The following is a 19,912-nucleotide window of genomic DNA, read 5'->3' on the forward strand; positions in this document are numbered from 1 at the left end:
CAAACAAGCGAAAAAGGTTTGACTCAGACATGTTTTTATGGCATCGCAGGGTTCTCCATTTTACAGTTTACCTGTATATTCAGCTGTATGGATGCAAGTTATGAGGTTAAACTTCGCAACTTTGGTGTAACCGTGTGCATTTCTCTGAAAAATCGTTATTTCGAAAACTTCCAGATAACTAATACACTAAAGCGTTTTTGCCTGCTCAACTCCTTCGAAATCACTCTGAAGTAATAAAATAATGATTTTTTTATTTCCGTTGTTTCGTCATACGTTAACGTTATACAAGCTTGAACCTCGCAAGAAGTTGACTGTCGTTCCTCTTCTTCATGCTCTTCTTCGAATCATTCAAACGTCTATAATTTTCGGTATCGATTACAGTGCGTTCAGTCGCGCCCTGCGTACGCTTTTAAACCGGATACGAATGACGCTGAGAACAATTAATGGGTTCTCAGTAGCTTACCATTTTTGTAGAATCATACCTGGAACGAGTTTCCTTTCCAAGCAAATTTCATGACGAATGAAAGAAACCATAAGTTGATCACAGACACATCATATTTCTATAGAAAGAAAACTCGTTTCAGTTTCGATTCCAAACAAGAAAAAAAAAAAACAAAAAAAAAAACTGGCGAGCCGCTGGAACCATTGAGGAACAGTAAAGTTCATAAATGACTTAATTTTCCGGCTGACTCGTTTTCGGTCCGAAACAAAATGCGACTTCGATTCTATACGAATTATGTGACAATCCATCTCATTTTTTCGCATCAGCTGCATCGCCAGTCATTGTCACACAATTCTTACAGAATTGAAGTCGCATTTTGTTTCGGAACAAAACAAGTTAGCCAGATGGTCAAGGCATCTATGCGTTTTACCGAACATTACCGCAGTACAAATCTAGCGAGTAAATTCCACTCCTCGCCTCAAACACGAGGCACGCTAGCTGCGAAGGGTGGTTCATTCCTCTATCGCAAAATGGCGAGTAAAACAAAGGAAACAAACGAAGTCGTCTGGGCGATAGAGTGACGTCGTCTATCCGATGATACCGCGTGTGGTGGTGATAATTAGAGTATAGCTGGAGCAGTGCTCGACAGATTACGATTAGACCGTGGAGCGGCATCAGCTACGATCGTTGGACTGAAACCAACTGAAACCGTGTGGCAATTTCTACACGAGTGAAGTCAGCTATTGTCGCAACTGCTGGCGTAGTTTCGGTGGGTTATAACGGCGGCAGCGAGCGAACCGGCGCAATGAGACTAGTTCGAAAGGCCAGGCGCTAAGCCTCCAGTTGTAATCCAACCACGGAGAAGAGAAGAACGTCGGACATCCTCTCCGTCTGCGGTGTAAAGACGCAACATATTATCGTCGTACGTTTACCTTCGAAGAGACACGTGTTTTCTCATTCGAATGCCGAGACGCTTAGTGGGTGATAACAAGTGTTCCTCTCCGCTGTTACCTGGCACTATTCGTCACTCGAAACTGTTTTACCTAACACCGCGGCTACACCCTGCAGTGACAATTCCGACTCCTCGTCATACTCGGAGTGTATTATTGTTGTACGATGTCAAGTAGTGTGTGCCATGCCCCGCTTCCAGCCCGAATGGAAGCCTTCACCACCAGGCTCTGTCTGCGAGCTGTCGACCAGTATGAACGCCTTCTTCAGGCTCACTTCAACAAGGTAAGCGATTCGATATTGTTTGGATCATTTTACCGGCTGATCTTCGCGCTCGGCTGCTCTCTCTGTTCTCAATTCCATGTCACCTAGTTGTGCAGTCGAGCTTTTCGAATCACACGTGACTTTGCTGAAATGAGGTTGAGGCTCGTAACGTTATCGTAACGATGGAAATCCTACGAGGTTGAAATTGAGGTTGAAGTTAGCAAAGTTATCGTAACGACTTTCTTAATATTACAATGATTTTAAAGGAACGAAGATTTCAAAATATGATTGTCTTTTGTTTCGTTACGGTTTACTTAATTTCAGACAATTTCAAAATCGCGAAATAACGCTTTTTCCTCGGCATGAATCGTTACGATAATGCAACTAACTTCAATACGATCGAATTCTTACATATTTCGTAAACTATAATATACTGCATAAACGTAATCACATTTATGCATTTCTAAATCCGTGATTGTTAGGGACAAAAAATTACTTAACGACCCAACGATTCCAACTTCAGCTTCGTTGGATGTTTCGAGCGTCCGTCACGTGGGAAAAACCAATTACCTGTATCAATTTTGAATTCACGCGTGTTTAGCTAATGTCTGTCTCCAGAAAAAAATCGTGTAATAAGCTTACATGAAATAAAAAATCTGTTGGAGAAATTTTTACTCGCGCACACTTTGCCGATTATCAATTCAAGAGTTACGTAAAAAAAGGGGGGCTATAAAGTCACGCGATTTTGATGGATAAATTATTTTAAACGTTACATCAGCGTTCTAATCATTTAAAAAGTGTGCCGAAGTTTCTTTCAATACTTATTTTTATTTGGGATGGGTAAGTAGCTGTTAAGTCGCGTCGAGGTTTTACGCCAATGCTGATTAGACGATATAAACGTTGACAAGCTGATTAATGCAGACAAGTTTTTGCGAATTATTGCCTTTTTACTCAGTCATTTAATGGCCTTTTTCACTTCTATCTTACACTTTTTTTTTTTTTTTTCGTTTACGTCCCTGCATCACATATCCGATCAGTTCAGACTTCGGTTCAAGCGTTTTATTGATCCGCAAAAAGATTCTGCAGAGTCCAGCTGGCCGTATTTTCGAAGCCTGTAAGTTAGAACCGATAAGGACTGATTGATTTCAGCTGTTTCAGCTATTTTCACGTATATCTGTTCACGTGTTTTGAATCCAATTTCTCGATGATTGATTCTAAGTCTTATAATTTCGGCGAAGCAGGCGTTGATATGTGATGATTAACAGGGTGTGAGTCAAAATTTGGAAGGAGTCAAAAATCAACATTTCGAACAATTCATCTTTCGCTATTTTATTATCGCATACTTGAAGTCTCGATTTATCGGCCATTCCAAATATTGTTCCTTCCAAGTTTTAACCCCCGCCCGATTAACATCCAGATTCATTGATAATCCAACCGCAATGGCAATAGTTGCCCCTCATTGTTTACCGATCGGAATCACGCCACACGCAAATTAGCTCATCAAAATGTCATACGTCAGAGAAAATTTTTATAGTCAGAGAAATTTGTTCCTGTATATATGTGTATATTTATATATACATATATCTATATATAATATATGCATGCACGTACGTCTGTAAAACGACTATGAACGTACCTACGTACACTTTTATACTTATATGTATATATTATAGATTCGCTCGACGCAGCACGCGCATCACGTTGCTTGAAGTTTATTAAGCACAATGTGAATAACAATGATTAGAGCTATTTATAAATCAGGCTCGAAGGCATTAATCATTCATCGGTCATCCGTTCTTTCGGTGATGCAGTTTTTTGCTTTTGCAAACATACGATATGCACATTGGGTATATATATATATATATATATATATATATATATATATATATATATATATATATATATATATATATATATATATATATATATATATATATATATATATATGTGATAATTAATCTCAAACGAACAAAACGGTGTTTCGACTTTTAACGACAAATTTGATGGTGTGTTTGTATGCATACCTTCGCATATTGGTTTCGCAATATCGAAGTGCATCCGGATATGCAGGAAGGAATTCTCATCTTCACCTCGAGAACAAGGCCGTGAAACGAACGTTCTTTTTCTTTACTCTTGCACAAGGGTACACGATGTTATTATACCTTTTACGTATACCGAAGCCCAAATTCTTCACTTGCGCAAAGTTTTTTTTTTTCTATCAAATCAGGAAATTTTGTCCCGCTAATCGTCCGTTCGAATTTCGTTGCCTAATTCATCGAAACCGCGTGTTTAAATATTGAAAGAGAACTTATTATCCACATTGTTGTCTAATCTCTAAGCATTTGATTTTTCGAATCGTTCAAGTAATACCAAAAAATGCAAAGTTTTTATTTACTTTTTTTTTATCTTTCTCAGAAGTGAATGCAATGCTTAGCAATATAAGGACCTGTAAAAAATTCAGTAAACAAGACTCAGGTTCGACTCGCTCCAACGAGGAATCAGCAGACCTCTCGATATAATAATATATAAACCGTCGGCAAGTCGCGCGTTGCGAAAAACGTCGGGTTTCGAGGAAATAATCATGGTATTCGACTCGCGAGCGATCGCGGTGTTTCGTCACGCATATAATCGGCTTTTATAAGGCATTTTCAAACTGCCGATGATCGTTTTGTATACTCGTAAAACGCGTTAAACAAACTACGCACGTAGTTTCATAGATATGTCATGTATAATATAAATTTGTATCCTGAATTCCGGACAAACGACTTGATTGTTTTTCAATAGATGTAACGAGTAATGTAATATACATTAACGTTACAAAAACGACCCGTGAATACATACACGTATGTGGATACATGTAATATATACAGAGTGATGCGTGTTGTACACAAAACCCTTTCATCTATTACACTTACTTCCGGTTGTGGAATATAATCACCGCAGTTGCTATATTCTATTATTGTATCGTTTCGATCATACCTGTACTCGTCATAAAACGATTTGAGTTTCTTTTTCTTTTTCTTTTTTTTTTTCATGCTTTCCACAGGATGAGTAGATGATAAAAAATTGCGTGGTAAAATTTTAACTGTAGAAAAATATCTAACGTAAATCCTAACATGAAATTCCGTAATCGTTAAGTTACTAATTCATTGATTAGCAAATTATCTGCAGTATTAAATCTCTGATACCTATAAAATCGAACAATTTTATACATTCTTAATTATCTGCCTGCTCTAGACCGTCGTTTTCTAATCCTATTTCACGATATTAAAATTTAGTACGGCGCCCGTATTTTTGTCTTCTATTTTTACCGCTCTTCGACTTAATTATCATCGTCGAAAATATACGTAGTAGTATAATACAAGTTACGAAGCTTTGGGGGCGCCGAAAGTTATGTATTATATATATGTAATGCACGTGTATAACGCTTCGTTCCATTCAACAAAACGATCTACTGTATTACGTTTGAGATAAACAGTAGTGTATAAGACTTGAAATTATTCACCAGTTTTATAGGTTGATTTATGCACTGCTTATATGTATTACGTACTCAGATTCGTAAATTTTCAAATGAAGAAAATTTCACTTACAATCGCCGGTAATAAGCTGTACAATTTTTTTTTTTTTTACCTCTCTTTATTCGAACACGTGTGCATAGGCATCGGTATATTATGCGTCGATATCGACGCTCGTGTACACAAAAGTATATATATATATATATATATATATATATGTATATGTACATACTGTACATACATGGATGTCACACTGCCGTATGGTGATCTTTTTTCCACGTTACACATGTAGGCATGTATAATATACGCACTCTTATTACACGCGTAACAGTATTCTAAACAACTGTTCGTCGTATACGCTTAATCATATTATTGTGTTTCGAAGAAAAACAATGCGGGGAACAAGAAGGAAGTATGCTAGTCGGAAACGGCAATTAGGTGGCGGAAACTACGTCAATTCTTAATAGAAAAACGAGAGGAAGATAATTAGAAGGAAGAAATCAAATTAGACGTGAAGATAATGTCGTTTAAATAAATGCCTCAATTATCTAAATCGCTTAACAAACTAATTGTAAATTTCGCACCCATCTATACACGTATACGAATTCATATAGAATATAATATATATATATATATATATATATACATATATAATATAGGTGTGACCGGATGGTGAATAAATAATTATACCGTATACGCGTATATATATATGTACATTCTACACATATGCGTAACGGCTATGAAAAAGCCCCCCCCTCCCCCCTTTTTTTTATAATCTGTATCGTAGTGTCGCATATATGAAAGTACATATTATATGGGTCTGAATAATATATGTATACATTGCGGAAAAAAAGGAGAAACTACCTACGTCAATCTCATATCTACTTTAGGATCGGTTATAGCGTTTCTCGAAGCCGCAATCAGAACGGAGAGGAGTCAGAATTATGTTTATGTTATACGAAGAAACGTCTGCGTCGTTCCTTAGCTACGGTTATTTTCTATCCTCGGACAGCAATGTGTATAATATTTTTTACTATGAAAATTGTTATAATATTGCTTTGCCTAACGATCATCATCATTGCGCGCAATTGTATCGCAATAACTATTATTATTATTATTATTATTATTATTATTGATAAAAATCTACTTTCGTTGACGTTGAACAACAATACGCTTGATCGTTTTGCAAATAGAAATTTGCCAATCGTTATCGATATTTCGATTTACATATAACGTTATACTTTCTTGCTTAGATCTGCAATATGCTGATATTCATGCAACTTAAACTCTGTAAAGATTGATTACCTTTGCATTATCGGATGCAGGGGGTGAAACGTATATGTACCATAATCTAAGTCGTAAATTTATCTCGTATTACTTGACCCAAGCTTTACCTGCACACATCAGCGATCAAGTTAATTGGTAAATGCGATAAGCCGAACGACGACGATGTATTTAATAACTATACATTTTTTTTCTCCTTTTTTTTTTTTTCCTTTCTGGATTAAACAAATTGATTGCTTGCGAACGAACCGTGAACGAAGAGGTGATTAACGTGTTTGTAATATCGACGGATTGTCTGAATTATTATACCTTATAATACACGAATAACGGTGAGATATGATAAAGGGAATTTTTAAATTTCTCCGGTATTTTCATACTTATTTTTAGATTTTTTTTTTTTTTTTTATTCTTTAATTCCTTACGCAAAAACACATTAAATATTATCAAGCAGCTTATGATCCTTGATAACGAATTAAATTGAAATTATTTTTACCGGTGGTGTATATAACGCGTGCAGATTGGTGGAGAAAAAAAACGATCAACCATTGCGGTAAAAATTATTAGAGTTTAATCTGTAACTCCTTTATGTACAACCGCTTATCGCGCTAGTCTCAAGGTACGGCTCCAAATTTTCTTCTTATCTGCTGTACGGTGTTAACGGTGCTGAAAATTTAGCTGCAAAGCTACAACGCAGTACGATTATCACTGTTCTTTCTCTTTCGCTCTCGCAAGCAAACACGATTATTGGATCAGGAATTAACCATCATACTTTTTACTGTCGATCTCAAAGGTATGCTTGTGCGTAAAGAGTTGAAAATTTTCAGAGGTAACATCAGCATTGCAGGATAACCGGAGTCTTCTTCGCTACTTGACGACCATTCGTCTTGGCCAAAATTAGTATAATAAATTTTTGAATAATTATGAAAATCCGCTTGCTATAGAATATACATTATACAACTACTCGTTTGTATTTGTATTCACTTTACACAGCCTAAATCTTTTCGCCGGTTAGCGCTAATCGGTAAACATTAAATAACGTTTGGCTAAATAATCATGTGGTGAATCTTTGTCCTCAGCTTTTTCTCTCTCTCTCTCTCTCTCTCTATCCATCTCTCTTTTTTCAAGATTAAGCCTGTATATACCTGTATATTTTTAAGTTTGTAACCGGCTTTTCATGTTAGTTGTTTCCAGTGAAACGGAGCATTGTTATTTGAAGAAGTATGTTTTTTTGCTTTTAGTGTATTGCTCGTTCGTAAAAACTTTGTATATATTTTGTTTACATTTTTAGCAAAGGTATGCCAATTTCATCAAGCAGATTCACAATTATTTTTATCCAACGCGAGCATGTCTTACGCGTTTTTTCATGCGTCTTTTCCGTACGCAAAGTATCCGTTTCTATGACGGCGCGTGTGCGACTGTGAATGCGCATGCGCGGAGTACAGAAAAGACCACTTTCAACTCCTAGGCACTGATATACCGGGACAATCTCTTAAAACCTGAAAATCAACTGCACATGCGCGAGTTTTATCGGCTGTTCGTGCAGGCTGGCCAACCCGAGTTTCAGCTGTCAAACTGTTTCTGCCGGCGATGTAGTTGATACGGATTTTCGAGGTTAGAATCTTAAATAATTGAGGTAGTGACACCGAAAGGTTTGGGGAAGCATTTGTTATTGGTTCGGAAAGTTGATTGTTCAAAGAACGATCGGAATTTAATACTTATGCTCTTTGAAAATTCGAACGTCCACATTTTATTTACGTTGGCCCGCCTGCATCGCAAAATATCGCCGACCAATGAGATTGAATTATTTGGAGCATGCGCAGTTGTTTTTGAAGTTTCACCAGATTGTCCCGGTATATACTAACTAAATAGCCGATTGCGTATGTCTAGCATGGGCGCAGCGTCGTCCCATTGGAATCCCGGAAGGCGTAATTTTTTTGGAGCTCTCGTATGCTCCATATGAATTCAAATTTTTCAATATTAATTGTGGACGTCGTCTGATAAGTTCATTTGTTTCGTAAATAACCAGCGTAAGCAGCAGTGACCCCGCCATAAAAACTTCCGTGATGAAAGGAGATTAGAAATTTTGCCAACAGGTGGCGGCACAATGGGGCTCGAATTAAAATGGCGGCTTCCGGGATTCAATGGGGAGCAGAATTTCACGTCTATATACAGGCATCCATTATCTGTCCGCGCGCATGCGCTGTCGCAACCGAGATTACGCGATCCTAACCTCAAATTTGTGCTTCGTGAAAAAACGCGTAACACACTCTTGTTATGTCAAGAATGGTGTGCAACAAGGAGACAACGGTATTTTCGCCTCCCGTATTTGCAATATTCGTCTTTGACTCACCTAAGACTCAGATTGCAAACTTACGATCAGCCCGAAAAGGTTGAGTTTGCCTCCTTGTTACACAATGTGCTATTCTTTTACAAAATACAATTTTTCGATTGATTGTTGTCACACAAATATCATATTATACAAATAGAATCCTACGCGTCTGCTACACGGCATCGCGTTTCGTGTTTCGTTTAATTAACGTTCAGATTTTATAACACGGGGATACATTTCCGCTGTTTAAAATTGCCAAATGGAAATCGGCGTCTCGATGCGCAAAGAACGAGATGCAAATTTTTTTGTCAAGCCTCAAAACCCTACATAACAATACTATACACGAATACGTATATTACATATACCTGTACAGTATAGCTAATCATCTGACTATAATGCAGTTCGCGGTCAGACTCAATGCCGTCGTCTGTAATAAATTATTGTACGTTTGCATGTATACATATATATGTAACATTTTTTTTTTTTGCTCTCGTAAATATTAAATATAAACGTTTGTGAAGGAGAAATAATTGAAAGGTGAAGATATGAAAGAATATTATCTATTACTGTCTTATGACATTACCGGCGTAGATGTCAATGCCTCCGATTGAATTTACGCTTTGCATGTAATGAATTATTGCAAAAAAACTTTTGTCACTACGCCAAATTTCCTCAACCTTGTATTATGTATGCAAATATGCGTGTATATGTATATGTTGTAAATATATATTTTATTTATATATATAGAAAACCTTGCCTATGCGATATTAAAATTAATACCTTGTCGCTGAAACTAGATATGCGCAAGGTATGCTAGACTTGTGTGTATTGCGTGCGTGTGTTTTGTGTGCAGTGATTACACGCCTTATACATTACAGTGATACGCGTATCCAGTAGAGGATTTTGTATCGCTATTTTCGACGCCATATGTACCTTAAATAAATATGTATAATTTGCATTTGGACATATATATGTATATGTGTACGTGTTTGTACTTGCATACATACTCTATGTTTATATGTATAAATATCCTACGAGGACTGCTCTAAAGATAGCCGGACGTTAGAAGTACGACGTGTAAATGTTTTCATTGTTTTTTCGCACGCGATTCTCATTCAAAATCAAGCCACGCGGTACTTTTTTGCAACACTTAAGTCTATAAGTAGGTTTATTATACGTATGTATATGTACAGTATCCTTATGCCGTATGAAATACGGTTGTTGACTTCGCATCGTTTCGCCTATAATATTATAGATATAATATATAAGGCGTACTACACGGCGAATTTTGGGGGTCTCATGTACACGGAAACGATCATCATTTCTACATTGTGAATTATGTACATGCGCCACGTTGTGTATAAAAATAAAACAACCTCTGCAGGCGATGCATAATTATTACCATTTATGTATTCGCGTTCCCGTGTCTTGATTATCAAACGTCTGTTTAGTGGGTGTTCTTTAGTTTCTGTACCAATCACTTGTTTGCGGTTTTTTTTTTTTTCAATTTTTACTTTTTCACCTTTCGCAGTGCGTACAGTCAGAATAATTCTCATCGAAATATGCAGCAGGCGTGTGAATAGTTTGCTTACATGGCTTACAATGTTCGGTATATTTTAATTTATTAATTATACATTCACGCGAACGAGGAAAAAAGAGGAGTTTTTAAGTTGATTGAACGCAATTGCTCGAGAAATATTTTCGTATATGGGCTATTCCGCGTCAACCGGATCAGTCATCTCTCAGATATTTTTTTAATTTGGCATGTGGATTGTGTGGGACGAGTTAGATTTTTGTGCCAAAGCGCGAATCTCATAATGCAAAATTCGATTTTTTATTAACAATAACAAATTAGACTCCCATTTTTTTCAAAAATTCATAACTTCGGCAAAAAATTAGATACAATATATTTTTTTTTTTCAAATTACGCGGAAAGCTCCATAGAATTTAAAAAAAAATACGAAATGGTAAAAACAAGTTGTTATCAATTGTTTATTTAACAATTAATTTTTCAAAGATTTTCAAAACAGTGACTGACACGATCAAAAAATTTTTTTAAAATTCTGACATGTTCCTTGAACTGTACTACAACCTGTGAATTAATTCCAGAGGGGTGTTTTTCTTCGTTTTCGAGTAAAAAATCATTAAAGGTGTCGATGCGCATGAAATTGCGGCCCGCCGAGTCTCTACGTAATGGCGGGCGGCCGGTTGCCGTCCACCGCTACACCGCGGTGGCGTCGCAGCGTTATTTTAGAGTCATTTTCACGATGTAGGACATGATTGAAGAATCTGAAAAAAATACTGTACCTTCACAAGGCCTGCTCAAAGCGATAAGTGAAGTTTCAAGAATGTGTTTTTATTTTAAAATAAGTAGCAAGTTATGTATAAATTATTATCATTTATGTGCACTTTCATGGTGTGTAACCGTTATTTTGAATCTCTGTAATAAAAAAACGGTGAAAAACACATTCCTGAAACTTCACTTATCGCTTTGAGCAGGCCTTGTGAAGGTACAGTATTTTTTTCAGATTCTTCAATCATGTCCTACATCGTGAAAATGACTCTAAAATAACGCTGCGACGCCACCGCGGTGTAGCGGTGGACGGCAACCGGCCGCCCGCCATGACGTAGAGACTCGGCGGGCCGCAATTTCATGCGCATCGACACCTTTAATGATTTTTTACTCGAAAACGAAGAAAAACACCCCTCTGGAATTAATTCACAGGTTGTAGTACAGTTCAAGGAACATGTCAGAATTTTAAAAAAATTTTTTGATCGTGTCAGTCACTGTTTTGAAAATCTTTGAAAAATTAATTGTTAAATAAACAATTGATAACAACTTGTTTTTACCATTTCGTATTTTTTTTTAAATTCTATGGAGCTTTCCGCGTAATTTGAAAAAAAAAAATATATTGTATCTAATTTTTTGCCGAAGTTATGAATTTTTGAAAAAAATGGGAGTCTAATTTGTTATTGTTAATAAAAAATCGAATTTTGCATTATGAGATTCGCGCTTTGGCACAAAAATCTAACTCGTCCCACACAATCCACATGCCAAATTAAAAAAATATCTGAGAGATGACTGATCCGGTTGACGCGGAATAGCCCATATACTTTTTTTTAGACGCACATACCTATAATTTCAAGTTTTCGAAACGACGGTAGTGTATTATATAATATTATTATACGTGCGTGTAAATTGTAAACAAATTTTTTACCTTTCTTAATTCGCGTTACTTTATGCAATTTTTCAAGATATTAAACTCGTTACTTTCATTCACGAATCATTTATATCGGAGAAAGACAGAGAGAGAGAGAGAGAGAGATAAAGAGAAGTAGAAAAAAACCATAAATTTTTTGTAAATGTGAAGGAAACATCAAACAACTTATTGTTGAAGAGAATCTATTAAAAGTTTACACGATACCGTGATGAAAGATATGTGAAATTTTTTTAAACTACGTCCATTAATATATGACGATTAACGAATACTAAATATTATTTGAATGGCGGTAAACGGTGTGCGAAGAATATTTTTTTTCCAAGTATTATCACACGTGCAGGAACAGCGGTTATAAATAAATATAAGTAGCGAACGAATAAAATCGAATACCGAGACATTGGAAAAATATACATTAAACGTTGCAGTATATGTATAATACACTTTTGTTGCACCACTCTGCAGCACAAGGCTGATAAAATTGTTGCAGTGTATCACTTTTCAAACCAATCGAATATAATTCACAGCTTTAACTCGAATATCGCTTGTCATAATTATTACAAAAAGAAAGATATTCCTATTAATTATGGATATATATGTCAGTCAGATTTCTATTTCACTCTCCTACAGCTATATCTATTGATAAAAAATATATCAGCATTGACTTTTCTTGTTTTCCTTATTATATTCAGGAACATCTGGCCGTATTAAGGAAATTTCCAAATTTAAAATCGTTTGCTCAAGCTGAAAATATTAATCAAGATTCTTCTCTTTGAAACCACTTTATTTTTTTGTCAACACCGATATTATTCTCACTAGTCCGTGTCGCAATTCGAAGAACTTGATTTTTCGATACACCCTAATATATCTGTGTAAATATGTATAATATTCTTCTTTATTGCTTTCGACGAATTGGTAGAAAAATTGCGGGTCATCATATTACATACGTCATATACCGAGAACGCGTCTATGCCTATCAAGAAACTAACGTATACACTTCTGTAAAAATATATTTAATAGATTGATCGATCGTTAGCAGGATAATGTATAAAGTCCGTCTTAACCGGATCGCGTCAGTAAAATGACGTTTACTTTGGCTTTCAGAAATATGTACACCGGGGGACAATGAATGTGAGACGGCTAATTTTTTACACTAGACAGTTATTTTGGCAACACAGAGAAACTTACAGCGCCACAGTCGGCCGAGCGCGAAACAAACTCAATCCCAATAAACGTAACGTAAACCATGACCGTCGAATCTAACCTTAGAATACCGCGGGGATAATGACTTCTTAGGTTGACACGTATTCTAAGGTTAAATTCGATGGTCATGAGTTATGTTACCTTTATTGAGATTGAGTTTGTTTCGCGCTCGGCCGACTGTGGCGCTGCAGGTTTCTCTGTGTTGCCAATATAACTGTCCAGTGGAAAAAATTAGCCGCCTCAGATTCATGGTCCTCAAGTATACATACGTATTTCTGTCGTTAATCTCGCGGCATGAAGCAGAAAGGTTTTCGATATATTTTTGTTCAACGTTGCTTGAATATGTACGTGCAATAAAAATTGCGCTATCTGCGGTATTTTCACGACGTGTATGCATGTAAGCACTGATATTACTCAAAATCAGTGACGTATCTTCTTCGGTCGGTAATTTCTGACTATACCTGTAATATATAATCTTCTTGAACTAGAAAAAAGAAACCACATAGCGCGATGAATATTAACAAGAACTACAGCGTGCAAAAATCCACGTAATTTTCAACATTGTATGATTGTTAGCGATTTATAATCAAGTCTCGATTCGATAATACAATTCTCGGAGGTTGTATGTATGTATGTACAACATACATAGTTTAATATCTATGGTAGCTACATACATGGTGGCTCAATCATTAAACATGTATGTTTGTATGGGAATACACGATGTCGATATGAATGACGTCGGCCCTGATGAATTTTCCGAATTTGCAACAGGTTTCTTGTAATTACCCAACACGTCTCCGGTACAACCAACTCGTCTTTATACATGTGCTGTAATATAACTTTCTGGACTGCGCGATACGTTTACCGGCGCAGGATTTACGCAACTGTTTTTGATGTGTAATAACGAGAAGAAAGAAAAAAAATTGAAAGAACTTCATAAAATATTACATGTATATTTATGTACGAATAAAAATACTGACGCAATTATTATGACGACTAATTATAATACTTGAATCACTGCGATTCATAATTCCAGCATTATTATATTATGGTTAAGAGAAAGAATTCACGTCTGCATAATATGGGAGACTTCTTTAAGAAAAAATAACGTCGACATTTCGCGTACCAAAGAATTCACCTTTGACGTTGGCGTGATATGATCCTTTCTTATTGAACACGATACAAATAATTTATATACTTAAAGAAAATTTGAATATTATAACATACGTGTGGTGTATTATGTACCACATAATTATGTGTATACATAGGTGTATGTATAAATATTTATGCGGTATATAGTGCGGAATTTGCCTCGTTACGCCGCAAATACATGTGATTCGATCTTGTTACGAAATTTTTATCCATATACTCCGTGTATGTAACAAACAATATTCATTATGTACACACACACGCACACACATACACACAAACATGTATATAACGCATTGTGTACGTACATACAATGGTTTTGAAACGAACAGTTATCTAGTCGATTCGGAATTTTATATTATACCGGCTGTACAGATTGCAGATTCGATTTATTCTTCCTTTATTTTTCTTTCAACTCTTATGAAACTAGTGTTCTTTTTCGCAACATCATAGTACCTACATCGATATATCGTGCATTCGTATTTCTGCAGTAAAATTTTCCTCAAGTAATGTGGTAGAAGAAATTGCTTAAATTCGTATATAAATTTGAGCATGAAGAGAAAGGAAGGAAAGTTTATGGTGAATTGGGGTGAATGCTATTAACTGATTGTAAAAATTAATTGAAATTCGATAAGTTGCTCGATTTTCCGGGATATCGCTTATTATGCCATAACTAACAAATAAATATCTGTATCACGTGCAGACTTAAAATTCATCTGTACGAGAGATTAATTAGTGATATATGCATAAAATACCTAGATATGTCAGGTTGAGATGTGAAACGGAGTTAATTAATAGCTATTTAGAAATAATTATCAGTATATATTTCATGAAGCGCAAAAAAAAAAAGAAAAAAAAAGAATAGAAAGAAAAAACGAGTAAAACTAAACCGCGGCATATTTGCATAATAGATACGTAAACCGCGGTAAAATATAACACTCGAAAGCTTTATCATCATTCTCGTATGTTGCAGTATTTATATAGATATAAAATTTTATCAACAGTTTCCTGTAACTCGCTATGAACTCTTAAAAGCACAAACTTGATCGTGCAAGCGAAGCAGGTAACACGTGCAATGCGAGATAAATTTTATCTACATGTATATTTATGTACTATATCAATATCAGTAAAACGTATCATATTCTCATTTCAGTGATTTATTTTTGCTTGATTAAAATATGCTCTTGCCAACTCGAGTACTTCACAAATTAAATATACTTTTTGTTGTATTCTGTTCATTTTTATACTGGTTTGCTTTCGTTTCCATGTATCTGAAGGAATAAAAAATTTAATTTCATCAAATGTATACCTGCATCGAATTAACCCTTTGAGTGACATTATTGTGCTGAGTCAACTTTTATAACAAGATAGTATTCTAAGGTTTTTGGGGCAGGTAATTACGAATCTGAAACCAGATTTAAAAAATTCAAGATGGCGGATCCAATGCAGTGGACGAAAATTTCAAATTTGATCGAATCCGGTGAAAAAATTCAAAGCAGGGGTTTCTGTGGTCGCTGATTGGTTTCGCCGCACTGAATTTTCAAAATCTGGTTTCAGATTTGTAAACGGCGACCCCAAAAACCCCTGGACAAAGTTTCTTCTCCGGATCCGATCGAATTTGAAATTTTCGTCCGCCATCTTGAATTTTTAAACTCCGATTTCAGATTCGTAATCAGCGACCCTAAAAACTTATAATTTATGTGAAACGTGTATATGCTTAGAGGAGTAACTTGCTCGGAAATGAATTATTCCTTCAATTTTCACGATTTTTTGCCAATCAATTTGTTGCTAACAATAACAATTTGCATTATATCGCAATAATTACTCTCGAGTATTAAAAACCTATTACTATACTGCCAGAAATAGCAAACAAAAAAAAACCCGCAAAGAAATATGTTGAAAAGCTCTCTAACTATACAAATAATGGATATAAAATAGATGGTAAGAATACTTTACCACTATGACTCAAAGGGTTAATTGTAAGATGGAAGAAAATCGTCAATTATAGAATTAGATTCGCGCTGACGATTGTATACATATTATAGTCGAATTATAACGGCTTATTAGGTAAAGAGAATAATAAGACATTGCAACTTTGAGCAAAGTCACGAAACGGTATGACTGTTCAATCTTTATCACTCTCTTTTTTTTCTCTCTCTATCTCTCGGAATAAGGTATTCAGATTGTAGACTAAGTACAGAGTTGCTGCGAACCTCGGGCATTTCGTTGAGTTGCGCGGTTATCGCCGACTCGTACCATATACTATATACGATCGATGATCGGCGTGCGCATTATATAACCAGTACCGCATGTAACATTATTCGAAAAGATGGTTTCTCCAATTTGAACGTAGAGTGAAAACTTGATTTTTCGTATTTCACGCATAAACACACGCGCCTCGGCATCGTGCTTAGTACAATACTTATATTATACGTAGGTATGCAGATAAAACTAATTATACTTTCTGGGAATTTATTCTTCGCACTTGCGTCTGTCTCCCTATCGTATCTTTATCTTTCGTTCTCTCCCCTCTTTTACGAGTGCCGGGAAGATATTGGCCCCTTAAATTGATAAAATATATAAATAGGCAGTACACGTTTTATATTTGAAAATTTGTTTTATTACATTTACAATAACGAATAAAACTTATCTGCAACGAAATGCAACGATTGATAAATTTCTATTTTTGTCATCTTTGTTACTGGCTTACATCTAGTGTACGGAATTATTGTTACTTGTTTTTTCTTTGGCGTAAAAGAAAATGATTTAAAATCGAGGTTCTGGAAGTAAGGTTAGCAACTTCCGTCACTTCGTTTCGTTAATTTCTTTTGTTATGACTATAGTCTTTCGACTTGTGTTATAATATGTACTGTTGTACGACCGAGAAATAACTGTCGCGCTATTTAATTATCGCATAGACACAATATTTTACATAATGTATATTATTATAAACAGAATGAGTTCAGAGTCTCCGTGGTTTATTTTGCATTCTTGTGAAAAAACGCGCAAGCTCGTACATAGACATGCTCTTGTTCTGTTCCATTTATTTTACTTTACGTTTTCACTTGCGACATCGATCCTCGTGTGCCAACATGTGCTGAAATCAATTCGATAATTCTCATTTAATTGTCCCCAACACGTAACACGGCTTTCCACATTATAATCGTTATAGCTACACGCGTGACGTCCATAAGAAAATACGTTAATTTTCAGGACGTTTGTACCATGTTTGACGTCGTTAAATTCTTAGTAGGTTTGTTTGCTTACAGCCCTCGAGCAAGGAGCAGCCATCACGTTTAAGGCATGAATCGGCTTCGCCAAAGGAACAGCGGCGCCGTAAAGAAAATCCGGGCTCGTATTCTGCAGTTACCGCCTTCCGACAATGGAGAAGGAGCACTTCCGTCGGCAGTAGATCCGGTTCTGCTAACTCGAAACTTCCCAACGACCCAGCAACGGTACGAAGACTCGAACAATTCCCCCTTGTGCTTTCCGACACGTCCATGCCAGATGAAGATTTATCCTTAAAATTTCTCGCTCTGGTACGTGTTATCCTTTCATATTTCATTTATCCCTGCACTTTTAGAACCCCCTTTCATCTGGTTGGTTAAATACAAGAATTCTTCACGAGTCGGAAAATTTCGTCACCAAGCACAATTGTATATATTGAATAAATTTTCAAAATTAAGAACAGTATTTCCGTAAACTCTGTGAAGTAGAGATGATTATTTTATAGAGATGTAGAGATTCAAATTGTTAGCGGATTCGTTTTTGATATTTGAGTTTGAAATTCGGGACAAAATCAAGATGGCGGCCGTTTACTCACTTACGATTCTACTTCAGCTCTACGATAATTCATAGCTAGTGTAATTTATCTAGCGTCGTTTGCTTGATAAATTCGAGGGCAGCAAGACTAGTTTCTTCGTGATTTGATTTTCACCAAAAGCCCAAGCGGTCAGAGATTAACTTGCAAAATTCCCATATGCACATGGTATGCTACCCCTATGGCTCACTTTTGAAAATAAAAAACCAAACGAGAAAAAGACTAAGGATAACAATCCGCATCGGAATTAAATGAATTCGATTTTTTTTTTAACTAATTTATCATGCTTATGTTTGTAGAATGCACTCGATCTTACTGCGCCAGCAAGCGACGTGTTGCTGAAGAACCGCCTGAAGTCGTGGTTTCAATTATCGGGACATCCGGATGGTTTTGCTCCAGCCGGACCTGGAACAGTGTGGAAAAGGCGTACGGGAGGCGCGGAGAATACCGAAAGAATGGTATACGAGGCGCTGAGCAAAGATGAAACGATGAGAGATTGCGTGCCACGGTATTATCGTGAGGTGGAGTACAAAGGGGACACGTTTATTGAACTTCAAGACCTACTTTTCGGTTTCAACGACCCGCACGTCATGGACATTAAAATGGGTACGCGTACCTTTCTCGAGTCTGAAGTTTCCAAGACAGCAGCCAGGCCGGATCTTTATCAAAAAATGGTTGCCGTCGATCCGGATGCCCCTACTATTCAGGAACACGAACAGCGAGCTGTTACTAAGTTGCGATACATGCAGTTTCGCGAACAACAGAGTTCGACCTGTAGTCACGGGTTCAGAATTGAGGCTATGAAACTGCCGGGTGCACCGCCGATCACCGACCTAAAGAGGGTCAAGTCTCATAGCGAGGTTCTTGGCACTATGGCCATGTTCTTGAAAGGCCGTGGAAATACCCGACAAAAATTACTTGAGCGGCTCAGAAATCTTCGGGTCAAATTCCAACAGTCGACGTACTTCCAAACCCATGAGGTGAGTTCGTATCTCTTGACTCTGTAATGCGATAATTAGAATGCATTATTGATTACTATTGTAACGATTCATAACATAAAACCTATTTTTTCTCTTTTTAAGGTAATCGGTAGCAGCATTTTCATGATATACGACGAGGACAAGGTTGGAGTTTGGCTGATAGACTTTGCAAAGACCTACAGAGTTTCTGACGGTCAGATATTAACCCACAGATCGGGTTGGGAACAAGGCAATCACGAGGAAGGATTTCTTTTTGGGTTGGATAACTTGATTTCAACTATTGAAGAAGTTGATATCTCTTCGTAGAATTTTGCAACCTCTGACTGACATATATTATACGAATATTATAATCTTATTTAATTATATAAATTATTGTTTAGTATAAGATTTGATAACGAAATTCTCTGGTCTGATTATATTGTATTTTAAGATTATATATTTATAAAAGAAATATTACTAGAATAAATTACCTTCGAATTATTATCTATAACACATCGCTCAGATGCGTTTCTACCGGCTCATATTTCGATGGGTATCATTGAATTCGATTTAAAACCTTTTTCAGATCTCGATGACCTTTGAAATCGTGGCAGTTAAACCGTTTTTCCGATTATTTATTTCTACTGAACACGGAAAAAACAATTACTCACTTAATATTGTGCATGGGACTTTCAAAGATAAGACAAAAACAAAACAATTCTCCAGCTGACCTAATTACAAGTTCGAACTAGATAATTGTCACAATAGGCTCAACAAATTA

At 36.2% G+C, this 19,912-nt stretch overlaps 1 protein-coding gene across 3 annotated transcripts; it reads left to right on the top strand.

Moving 5' to 3' along the window:
* The first annotated feature begins 1,114 nt into the window (after window positions 1-1,114).
* IP3K1 (inositol-trisphosphate 3-kinase-like protein) lies at window positions 1,115-19,632 on the top strand. 3 transcript variants are annotated; one of them, XM_046629143.1, is made up of 4 exons: window positions 1,115-1,675; window positions 17,606-17,891; window positions 18,472-19,152; window positions 19,255-19,632. In XM_046629143.1, the coding sequence occupies exons 1-4, from the start codon at window positions 1,578-1,580 to the stop codon at window positions 19,456-19,458; spliced, it is 1,269 nt and encodes a 422-aa protein (XP_046485099.1). In that variant the 5' UTR covers window positions 1,115-1,577; the 3' UTR covers window positions 19,459-19,632. The 3 variants fall into 3 exon arrangements, with proteins under 3 accessions (XP_046485099.1, XP_046485098.1, XP_046485101.1); XM_046629142.1 differs by having other exon boundaries at window positions 1,116-1,675; window positions 17,622-17,891; XM_046629145.2 differs by having other exon boundaries at window positions 1,117-1,675; window positions 17,622-17,807.
* Window positions 19,633-19,912: the final 280 nt, after the last annotated feature.

This window comes from Neodiprion pinetum, chromosome 5 (genome assembly GCF_021155775.2).
Source record: "Neodiprion pinetum isolate iyNeoPine1 chromosome 5, iyNeoPine1.2, whole genome shotgun sequence".
Classification (NCBI taxonomy): Eukaryota; Metazoa; Arthropoda; class Insecta; order Hymenoptera; family Diprionidae; genus Neodiprion; species Neodiprion pinetum.

What these genes read in the sequence shown, in the direction of transcription:
- IP3K1 (XM_046629142.1), top strand. Translation starts at nt 1,559, where the DNA reads ATGTCAAGTAGTGTGTGCCATGCCCCGCTTCCAGCCCGAATGGAAGCC. An exon ending in TTCAGGCTCACTTCAACAAG is followed by an intron (nt 1,676 to 17,621) that starts GTAAGCGATTCG and finishes GTTTGCTTACAG; the next exon opens with CCCTCGAGCAAGGAGCAGCC. An exon ending in CGTACTTCCAAACCCATGAG is followed by an intron (nt 19,153 to 19,254) that starts GTGAGTTCGTAT and finishes TCTCTTTTTAAG; the next exon opens with GTAATCGGTAGCAGCATTTT.